General features: G+C 48.2%; 1 protein-coding gene across 1 annotated transcript in view; it reads right to left on the bottom strand.

The window, feature by feature from the left end:
• The window catches only part of LOC308168098 (caspase recruitment domain-containing protein 9-like), a gene marked incomplete at both ends in the record, with an annotated part of 21,208 nt that extends 10,109 nt beyond the window's left edge, over positions 1-11,099 (bottom strand). Inside the window, 3 exons of the mRNA XM_080542573.1 lie at positions 202-497; positions 9,856-9,993; positions 10,856-11,099. Coding sequence (XP_080398699.1) covers positions 202-497; positions 9,856-9,993; positions 10,856-11,099 — 678 coding nt within the window. The remainder of the gene's footprint in view (positions 1-201; positions 498-9,855; positions 9,994-10,855) is intronic.
• Positions 11,100-11,692: the final 593 nt, after the last annotated feature.

Genomic DNA, 11,692 nt, shown 5'->3' with positions numbered 1-11,692 from the left:
TAGGTCAGGGTTAGGGTCAGGTCAGGGTTAGGTCAGTGTTAGGGTCAGTGTTAGGGTTAGGTCAGGTATATAGAGGTCACCTCTATCTGGAGGTCGCGGGTGGTCATCAGGGTTAGGTCTGGGTCAGGTCAGGGTTAGGGCTAGGTCAGGGTCAGGTCAGGGTTAGGGCTAGGTCAGGGTCAGGTCAGGGTCAGAGGTCACCTCTATCTGGAGGTCGCGGGAGGTCATCAGGGCGTTGTTTTTCTCCTGACTCAGCTTGGCCACGTCGTGCATCAGCCCGTAGTTATCCTCCCTCAGCTGCCCAAGCTCCTCCCACAGCCGCTCACGCTTCACCCTGATTCGCTGGACGCGCGCCTGCTGTTGACCCCTGACCTCCTCCTGCCCCCTCCTCCTCTCCTCCTCCTCCTGTCTCCTCCTCCTCTCCTCCTTCAGGGCGTTTTGCAGCCGCGACACCTCCGACATCAGGAACTGAGTCAGCCCTGACTCCCCCACCGTGTCTGAGAGGACGGGAGGGAGGGAGGGAGGGAGGGAGGGGAGGGAAGAGGAGGGAGAGGAGGGGGGAGGAGATGAGGGGAGGGAAGAGGAGGGAGAGGAGGGGGGAGAGGGTGGAGAGGATGGAGAGGAGGGGGGAGGAGATGAGGGGAGGGAAGAGGAGGGAGAGGAGGGGGGAGAGGGGGGAGAGGATGGAGAGGAGGGTGGAGAGGTGGGAGAGGATGGAGAGGAGGGGGGAGAGGATGGAGAGGAGGGGGGAGAGGATGGAGAGGAGGGGGGAGAGGATGGAGAGGATGGAGAGGAGGGTGGAGAGGATGGAGAGGAGGATAAAAGCCCAGAAATGTTTATGGTGTCAGGAGATCACAACGATCCTGCTGACCAGGCATGGCTCCTCCCCCTAACCCAGGCATGGCTCCTCCCCCTAACCCAGGCATGGCTCCTCCCCCTAACCCAGGCCTGGCTCCTCCCTCTAACCCAGGCATGGCTCCTCCCTCTAACCCAGGCATGGCTCCTCCCTCTAACCCAGGTCCTCCCTCTAACCCAGGCATGGCTCCTCCCTCTAACCCAGGCATGGCTCCTCCCCCTAACCCAGGCATGGCTCCTCCCTCTAACCCAGGCATGGCTCCTCCCTCTAACCCAGGCATGGCTCCTCCCTCTAACCCAGGCATGGCTCCTCCCTCTAACCCAGGCATGGCTCCTCCCTCTAACCCAGGCATGGCTCCTAACCCAGGCATGGCTCCTCCCCCTAACCCAGGCATGGCTCCTCCCCCTAACCCAGGCATGGCTCCTCCCTCGAACCCAGGCATGGCTCCTAACCCAGGCATGGCTCCTAACCCAGGCATGGCTCCTCCCTCTAACCCAGACATGGCTCCTCCCCCTAACCCAGGCATGGCTCCTCCCTCTAACCCAGGCATGGCTCCTCCCCCTAACCCAGGCATGGCTCCTCCCCCTAACCCAGGCATGGCTCCTCCCTCTAACCCAGGCATGGCTTCTAACCCAGGCATGGCTCCTCCCCCTAACCCAGGCATGGCTCCTCCCCCTAACCCAGGCATGGCCCCTAACCCAGGCATGGCTCCTAACCCAGGCATGGCTTCTAACCCAGGCATGGCTCCTCCCCCTAACCCAGGCATGGCTCCTCCCCCTAACCCAGGCATGGCCCCTAACCCAGGCATGGGCAAATTACGGCCCGCGGGCCATATGCGGTCTGTTGGGCTTTTTAATCCGGCTCGTCGAATATTGGTACAAAATTGTCCAAATGACAGTAAAGACCCTGGCGTCTCAGCTGATCCCACTAGATGGCGCACTCCAGACACAACTGACCTGTACTGAGTCTGGTCTGTCCTCTCTAACTCACCTGTACTGAGTCTGGTCTGTCCTCTCTAACTCACCTGTACTGAGTCTGGTCTGTCCTCTCTAACTCACCTGTACTGAGTCTGGTCTGTCCTCTCTAACTCACCTGTACTGAGTCTGGTCTGTCCTCTCTAACTCACCTGTACTGAGTCTGGTCTATCCTCTCTGACTCACCTGTACTGAGTCTGGTCTATCCTCTCTAACTCACCTGTACTGAGCCTGGTCTGTCCTCTCTGACTCACCTGTACTGAGTCTGGTCTGTCCTCTCTGACTCACCTGTACTGAGTCTGGTCTGTCCTCTCTAACTCACCTGTACTGAGTCTGGTCTGTCCTCTCTAACTCACCTGTACTGAGTCTGGTCTGTCTTCTCTGACTCACCTGTACTGAGTCTGGTCTGTCCTCTCTAACTCACCTGTACTGAGTCTGGTCTGTCCTCTCTAACTCACCTGTACTGAGTCTGGTCTGTCCTCTCTGACTCACCTGTACTGAGTCTGGTCTGTCCTCTCTGACTCACCTGTACTGAGTCTGGTCTGTCCTCTCTGACTCACCTGTACTGAGTCTGGTCTGTCCTCTCTGACTCACCTGTACTGAGTCTGGTCTATCCTCTCTAACTCACCTGTACTGAGTCTGGTCTATCCTCTCTAACTCACCTGTACTGAGTCTGTCCTCTCTGACTCACCTGTACTGAGTCTGGTCTGTCCTCTCTGACTCACCTGTACTGAGTCTGGTCTATCCTCTCTAACTCACCTGTACTGAGTCTGGTCTGTCCTCTCTAACTCACCTGTACTGAGTCTGGTCTGTCCTCTCTAACTCACCTGTACTGAGTCTGGTCTGTCCTCTCTAACTCACCTGTACTGAGTCTGGTCTGTCCTCTCTGACTCACCTGTACTGAGTCTGGTCTGTCCTCTCTAACTCACCTGTACTGAGTCTGGTCTGTCCTCTCTAACTCACCTGTACTGAGTCTGGTCTGTCCTCTCTGACTCACCTGTACTGAGTCTGGTCTGTCCTCTCTAACTCACCTGTACTGAGTCTGGTCTGTCCTCTCTGACTCACCTGTACTGAGTCTGGTCTGTCCTCTCTGACTCACCTGTACTGAGTCTGGTCTCTCCTCTCTGACTCACCTGTACTGAGTCTATCCTCTCTGACTCACCTGTACTGAGTCTGGTCTGTCCTCTCTGACTCACCTGTACTGAGTCTGGTCTATCCTCTCTAACTCACCTGTACTGAGTCTGGTCTGTCCTCTCTGACTCACCTAGTCTGGTCTGTCCTCTCTAACTCACCTGTACTGAGTCTGGTCTGTCCTCTCTAACTCACCTGTACTGAGTCTGGTCTGTCCTCTCTAACTCACCTGTACTGAGTCTGGTCTATCCTCTCTGACTCACCTGTACTGAGTCTGTCCTCTCTGACTCACCTGTACTGAGTCTGGTCTGTCCTCTCTAACTCACCTGTACTGAGTCTGGTCTATCCTCTCTGACTCACCTGTACTGAGTCTGTCCTCTCTGACTCACCTGTACTGAGTCTGGTCTGTCCTCTCTGACTCACCTGTACTGAGTCTGGTCTATCCTCTCTGACTCACCTGTACTGAGTCTGGTCTGTCCTCTCTGACTCACCTGTACTGAGTCTGGTCTGTCCTCTCTGACTCACCTGTACTGAGTCTGGTCTATCCTCTCTGACTCACCTGTACTGAGTCTGGTCTGTCCTCTCTGACTCACCTGTACTGAGTCTGGTCTGTCCTCTCTGACTCACCTGTACTGAGTCTGGTCTGTCCTCTCTGACTCACCTGTACTGAGTCTGGTCTGTCCTCTCTGACTCACCTGTACTGAGTCTGGTCTGTCCTCTCTAACTCACCTGTACTGAGTCTGGTCTGTCCTCTCTGACTCACCTGTACTGAGTCTGGTCTGTCCTCTCTAACTCACCTGTACTGAGTCTGGTCTGTCCTCTCTAACTCACCTGTACTGAGTCTGGTCTGTCCTCTCTAACTCACCTGTACTGAGTCTGGTCTGTCCTCTCTAACTCACCTGTACTGAGTCTGGTCTGTCCTCTCTAACTCACCTGTACTGAGTCTGGTCTGTCCTCTCTAACTCACCTGTACTGAGTCTGGTCTGTCCTCTCTGACTCACCTAGTCTGGTCTGTCCTCTCTAACTCACCTGTACTGAGTCTGGTCTGTCCTCTCTGACTCACCTGTACTGAGTCTGGTCTGTCCTCTCTGACTCACCTGTACTGAGTCTGGTCTGTCCTCTCTGACTCACCTGTACTGAGTCTGGTCTGTCCTCTCTGACTCACCTGTACTGAGTCTGGTCTGTCCTCTCTGACTCACCTGTACTGAGTCTGGTCTGTCCTCTCTAACTCACCTGTACTGAGTCTGGTCTGTCCTCTCTGACTCACCTGTACTGAGTCTGGTCTGTCCTCTCTGACTCACCTGTACTGAGTCTGGTCTGTCCTCTCTGACTCACCTGTACTGAGTCTGGTCTGTCCTCTCTAACTCACCTTTACTGAGTCTGGTCTGTCCTCTCTGACTCACCTGTACTGAGTCTGGTCTGTCCTCTCTAACTCACCTTTGCTACTGTTTGCTGCATTGAGCCCTTCTGTAACAATGAGTGGACCAAAGGAAAGAAAAGTTGACAGTGAGTGCCAAGTGTTTATGAGGAGTGGACAGCTAAATATTTTTTCACCGAAGTCCGATCAAAGGCTGTGTGTCGTATTTGCCAAGAAACTGTTTTCCACCAAGTATGCTAACTACGCTAGCAAACAGTCAACGCAAGAACGGGCGGCTACTGCTCAGAGGTTGGCAGCCCATAGGTATCCAGCAAGCCTTTCTCCGAAGGGGAGTTTTTGAAAGAATGCATGGTAGAGACAGCAGGTCTCTTGTGTCCAGAGAGCAAAAACAAATTAGAAAAAATGTGTTTATCACGTAGAAAGTTATATTCGTTAGCACTGGACGAAAGTAACGACGTAAAAGACACTGCTCAGCAGGGATCAGAGGGATTAATGACAATTTTGAGATAACAGGAATGTTTGACCATGGAATCTCTAAAGGGGACAATACGAGGAGAGGACTTGTATGACAGAGAGACTGAAGCTGCCGTGGTGTAAACTTGCCAATGTCACCACAGACGGAGCGCCAAACTTAACAGGAAAAAAAGTTGGGATGCTGAAAAGAATCCAGGATAAGGTGAAAGAGGAAAACCCTGAGCTGGATGTAATTTTCCTACACTGCATAATCCATCAGGAAGCCCTGTGTAAGTCTGTATTGCAGCTTGATCATGTAGTGAAGACAGTCGTAAAAGTTGTTAACTTTATACGAGCGAGGGGTCTTCAGCATCGTCAATTTATTAAGTTGAACTGATGCTGATCATCAGACTTGCTTTACCACTCTCATGTCCGCTGGTTACGTTTGGGGAAAGTATGTCAACGAGTGTGGGAGCTCAAAGGGGAGATTAGCTCATTTCTTTAGTTAATCAGCAAAGCCGACGACTTTCCTGAGCTGAGCGACGCAGATTGGCTTTGTGATTTTGCTTTGCTGTGGATTAGCTCATTTCCCCACACTAGCGACGCTGAAAGAGGCCCCTCGACATGTGAAGAAATACAGCAAATCACTGGACGACCTGCACAGAGAATTCTGCTGTCGGTTCTCTGATTTAGAAAAAATGTACAAGTTACTTCAGCTGTTGTCATGTCCCCTGTCACAAGACTATGAAACAGCACCGCATTGATCTTCAATGTGACTCTGTCTTAAAGGAGAAGTTCAACTCCCTTAAACTGAATGAATTTTATGCTTCACTAAGCGAAGCCAAGTTTCCAAACATTAGGGAGATGGCACAGAGAATGCTGGTGTTGTTTGGCTCTACCTACGTGTGTGAGCAGACATTCAGCGTGATGAACATCAACAAATCACGCCACAGATCCCAGTTAACAGATGAACACCTCAGATCTGTCCTGAGAATTGCCACAACCAAACTGACACCAAACTTTGATGCACTGACAAAAAAGGGTGACCAACGACACTGTTCCCACTGAAATTGAAGGTACGTTTTCTTTACTTACATCTTATATTAGTTCACACAAACACTCCAAACCATCCATCTGCTACTGGCCCGGCCCTTCTGTTAATGTTAAAACTCATTGTGGCCCCTGAACCAAAAGGTTTGCCCACCCCTGCCCTAACCCTAACCCTAACCCTAACCCTAACCGCATCACAGTGTGGGACGGCAACTGCACTGTGTCAGACCAGGAGGCCCTGCAACGAATCTAATCATCTAATCTAATCATCTAATCTAATCTAATTACCGTATTTTCCGCCCTATAAGGCGCACTTAAAAGTCCCCAAAAAAAAAAAAAAACGACAGTGCGCCTTATAACCCGGTGCGCCTTATATATGGATCAAAATGTAAAAATTACATGACCAATATTTTTTTTTTAATAATAATACAATGTTTCAGTACGACTGGTAAACTGCAAAGCCGCACCGCTTGCAGCATTACGGTAATCTGTAAACACCGGTGCTTACTCACAGTGAAGAAGACGACAAAATGGCTCCTGTCAAGAGACACGCGTACGACGCAGAGTTTAAGCTCAAGGCTGTCAGTCACGCAGTAGAAAATGGTAATAGAGCAGCAGCGAGGGAATTCAATATTAATGAATCAATGGTAAGGAAGTGGAGGAAGCAAGAAGATGACCTGCGCCAAGTAAAGAAAACTAAGCAAAGTTTCCGAGGGAGCAAAGCGAGATGGCCACAGTTAGAGGACCAACTCGAACAGTGGGTTATTGAACAGAGAGCAGCAAGTAGAAGCGTCTCTACAGTCACAGTTCGAATGAAGGCAACAGCGCTAGCACGAGACATGAACATCGAGGATTTTCGAGGGGGTCCTTCTTGGTGCTTTCGATTTATGAAAAGACGTAAACTGTCCATCCGCGCAAGAACTAGCGTCTCGCAGCAACTGCCAAACGATTATAAAGAAAAGCTGGTCACTTTCCGCGCATACTGCGAAAAGAAGATAACTGAAAAGAAGATCCTGCCAGAGCACATCACCAACATGGACGAGGTTGATATTGTTTTGTTTGCATTGCATTTAGAAATGCTATTACTGTAACGCCAAATCAAATTCCTATATGTGTATGCTTAATGTGTATGCATAAATGGCAATAAACGTTATCTCATCTCATCTCATCTCTCATCAGGTTCCACTCACCTTTGATATTCCTGTGAACCGCACTGTGGAGAAAACGGGAACCAGTACGGTGTCCATACGCACCACAGGGAATGAGAAGTCATCCTTTACTGTAGTTCTCGCCTGCCAGGCTAATGGCCAGAAACTTCCACCCATGGTTATTTTCAAGAGGAAGACCTTGCCAAAAGAAAACTTTCCAGCCGGCGTCGTCATCAAAGTTAACCCGAAGGGATGGATGGATGAGGAAAAGATGCGCGAGTGGCTGAGAGAAATTTACGTCAAGAGACCGGGTGGCTTTTTCCACACAGCTCCGTCTCTATTGATCTACGACTCCATGCGGGCCCATATCACCGATGCTGTCAAAAAACAAGTGAAGCAAACTAATTCGGAGCTTGCCGTCATTCCGGGTGGATTAACTAAAGAACTCCAGCCGCTAGATATTGGTGTAAACAGGGCGTTCAAATCTAGACTGCGAGCTGCGTGGGAGCAGTGGATGACAGAAGGTAACGATGAATTGAGAATCAGTATATGTAATATGTATTTTCATGTACCTACTTCTGCAAATCTTCTAATAAAGTTTTCAATCAATCAAAAAAGGCGAACACACGTTCACCAAGACGGGGAGACAGCGCCGGGCGACTTATGCCACTATCTGCCAATGGATCGTGGATGCCTGGGCTGATATATCAGTCTCAACTGTGGTCCGAGCTTTCACGAAGGCAGGAATAATCACTGAACTGCCAGGCAACAGGTATAGTATAGTATAGTGGATAGTGTACATAGCCTTTATTTATGTAAACCAGCTCCTTTCCCTTCTTGTTTTTTTTTCTTTCCTAGCACCAGGGGAGCCCCGCCTCCCAAATTTCGTTGTTTGGTACCTGTACTATAGCAATGACAATAAAGACCATTCATTCATTCATTCATTCATTCAACAGCAGCGACACTGACTCAGATAATGACGAGAGGGAGCAGGGCATATTGGATCCCGTACTCGCCCAACTGTTCAATTCGGACACTGAAGAAGAAGAATTCAAGGGATTCGTGGAAGACGAATGAACTGAAAAAGTGAGCTTTACGTGTTATACATAACTGAACAATGTTGAGTTATGCACTAACGTTTGATTTAGTGGTATCAGACTGTTTCTTTTACTACGTGTTTACTGAAATAAAGTTTGAATGTTTGATTGAATTGAATTAATGAACATCTCATCCCTCTGTCTCCATGTCATTGTAGAACACCCATGCCTTTGGAAGAAACGTTCCCCTCCACGTTTGGGAGAAGAGTGAACTTGTTATTGTTAATATTTTTAATATGTTATTGTTAATATTGTTATGTACATATGTGTAGCGAGAGGTGACGCATTTACAATAAATAGCTTTTTATTATTTTGCGCCCTGGTCATGGAATAACCTCCAGAACACACTACAGTTTATTAACCTCGTCTCCCTGTGAGAGTTCAAAGCTCTGATTGGAAATTGTGTGACAGAAATGTGCAATTGCTACTCTTAAAATGTTTTCATGTTTTAATATGTAGTCTGCTCTTATCTCTTGTCTGTTATTTAGTATGTTTTGTTTTATTATTATTGTTTTATTGTTTTATAATATTTTATTGTTTTTAATTTTGTAACTTGTATCTGTACTGGTTGGTGTGCTTTCTTTGACCAGGTCTCCCTCGAAAAAGAGATTTTGATCTCAAAGAACCTCCCGGTTAAATAACGGTTAAATAAAAAAAATTATACCTCCAGTATGTCTCTGTGTTATTGTTAATATTGTTAATATTGTTAATATGCACATTAACGTTTGAACAACGTTTGAACGTTGAACAACGTTTAAGAACGCTTAATAAAGTGTGACTTTATTTGACTGTTGTGTTAACATTCCCTTTAGCACAGCTCCATCTAGTGGATGCATAACGCAACCCCAGTCAAAAAAAAAAAACGACAGTGCGCCTTATAAGCCGGTGCGCCTTATAAGCCGGTGCGCCTTGTATATGAAAAAATGTCTAAAATAGGCCATTCATTGAAGGTGCGCCTTATACCCCGGTGCGCCTTATAGGGCGGAAAATACGGTACATAAACCCGTAACTTGTAAAGCTGTTTTTAGTTACAATTAATGATTGTTACATTTACACTCCAAAAACTTTATTAGCAACACTATACTGAGACTGGCCTCCCTTTGCTCTCAAAACAGCCTCAATTCTTAGTTTATATTTACATTTTTGGCATTTAGCAGACACCTTTATCCAAAGCGACTTACGGTACAAGAAATACATTTGTTTAAGTAAGGGAATCATCTATCCACCCGTCATCATAAGAAACAGTCATCTATGCTAGGACCATGGTCACGCACCCTGGTCTGTACACAACACTACATACAGTACCAGTCACAGGTTTGGACACGCTTCCCCATTCAGATCTGAATCTGAATGAAGAATGACTCTTTTATTATTCTGATGTATTTATTTATAGTAGAGAAAGTGTACCAGGGGGAAGTGGAGTCAGACTGCTTCACTAGTCTTGTCCTGCTCCCTGAAACACATGACAGAAACTTCCAGTAGAAAGGTAGAAAGGTAGGCTCCACCCCCCTCTCCCTCCCCCCTCTCTTTCTGTCTCCCTCCCCCTTCTCTATCTCGCTCCCTCTTAAAACCCATGAGTCATCAGATTTATAATATAGAAGTAGATTATGGCAAAAAGAAAATCTCCAAACAATGTGACATGACTTGGTTGATTCCACATGTTAGGGTTAGGGTTCAGGTTCAGGTTAGGGTTAGGGTTGGGGTCCAGGTTAGGGTTAGGGGTTCTGTTCTGGTCCAGGTCAGGGTTAGGGTTCTGGGTTCTACTCACCCACCAGGATGGAGAAGACCCGGGCGGGCTCCTTGCCGGTGATCTTGCGGTACAGCTGAGGGTAGTCCAGCTCCAGGCTCTCCAGGAACGCCACGTAGCCCTTCACCCCCGTCCTCTGGAGCGTGTCCAGCAGAGCGCCTGGCAGGGTCAGGGTCAGGGGTCAGGGGTTAGACTCTGGAGAGTGTCCAGCAGTGTGTGTAGTTTAGTAGTGTGTGTCTGGTTTAGTAGTAGTAGTAGTGTGTGTGTGTGTGTGGTTGAGTAGTTATGTGTGTGTGTGTGTGTGTGTGTGTGTGTGTGTGTGTGGTTTAGTAGTGTGTGTGTGTGTCTGTGTGTGTGGTTTAGTAGTGTGTGTGTGTGTGTGTGTGTGTGTCTGTGTGTGTGGTTTAGTAGTGTGTGTGTGTGTGTGTGTCTGTGTGTGTGGTTTAGTAGTGTGTGTGTGTGGTTTAGTAGTGTGTGTGTGTGTGTGTGTGTGTGTGGTTCAGTAGTGTGTGTGTGTGTGGTTTAGTAGTAGTGTGTGTGTGTGTGTGGTTTAGTAGTGTGTGTGTGTGTGTGGTTTAGTAGTGTGTGTGTGTGTGTGTGTGGTTTAGTAGTGTGTGTGTGTGTGTGGTTTAGTAGTGTGTGTGTGTGTGTGTGGTTTAGTAGTGTGTGTGTGTGTGTGTGGTTTAGTAGTGTGTGTGTGTGTGTGTGTGTGGTTTAGTAGTGTGTGTGTGTGGTTTAGTAGTGTGTGTGTGTGTGTGGTTTAGTAGTGTGTGTGTGTGGTTTAGTAGTGTGTGTGTGTGTGTGTGTGGTTTAGTAGTGTGTGTGTGTGTGTGTGGTTTAGTAGTGTGTGTGTGTGTGTGTGTGTGGTTTAGTAGTGTGTGTGTGTGTGTGGTTTAGTAGTGTGTGTGTGTGTGTGTGTGTGGTTTAGTAGTGTGTGTGTGTGGTTTAGTAGTGTGTGTGTGTGTGTGTGTGTGTGTGTGGTTTAGTAGTGTGTGTAGTTGGGGTCTGTGGGGTTTCTTACCGACTTTGCGTCTGCGAGTGACCAGATTGGGGTCGTTGAGGATCTGCTCCTCGTCCTCGCTGCTCAGCACGCGGCACTGCCTCAGGTACGGGCTGATCTGCCCTGGCTGGATGGCCTTGATCAGAAGCAGGCGGTACTCCTCTAGCTGCAGCCAGCACTCCTCATCCCCCAGCTCCCCCTGGGCCCCCTGGTCACCCAGCTCCCCCTGGGCCCCCTGGTCACCCACGCACTGGCTGGACGTCATCACGGGACACCTCCCCTACCTAGCCTCCTAGCCTCCTACCTAGCCTCCTAGCCTCTTACCTAGCCTCCTAGCTGGCCTCTTACCTAGCCTCTTACCTAGCCTCCTAGCCGTATGCTAGCTGCTCTCTGAGGACACAGACACACAATGATCAGATGAATGTGGAACTGCTGTCTAATAACGCAACCGTCAACTTCCTGTCTGAAGAATCATTTCACTTTTTCGTTTCCTCCATTTCACCTCTGAGAGGAACTCCTCAAAAACATAATCTGCATCTGTGGAACTCTACTCCCCTAACCCTAACCTAGGGTCTCTTATTAGACTTGTATTAGTTACAAATGGCTGCAACCATGTGATGTTCCAAGACTGTAATAATAATAATAATAATAATAATAATAACTTTATTTGTATAGCGCTTTTCCTGCAGCTCAAAGTGCTTTAATCATTATATAATCATAATTTGATTATTTTGTAATTTAAAGGCAATATTAAAAAGATGGGTTTTTAGTCTTGACTTGAACATTATGTGCTGAGGTTGCATCCCTAATGTAAACTGGCAGTGCATTCCACAATTTGGGTGCATAAAATGAGAACGC

The sequence above is a fragment of the Nansenia antarctica genome, assembly GCF_963989245.1.
Source record: "Nansenia antarctica genome assembly, chromosome: 11".
Classification (NCBI taxonomy): Eukaryota; Metazoa; Chordata; class Actinopteri; order Argentiniformes; family Microstomatidae; genus Nansenia; species Nansenia antarctica.
The sequence above is the reverse complement of the archived record's forward strand: the minus strand, read 5'-3'. Positions and strand labels throughout refer to the sequence as shown.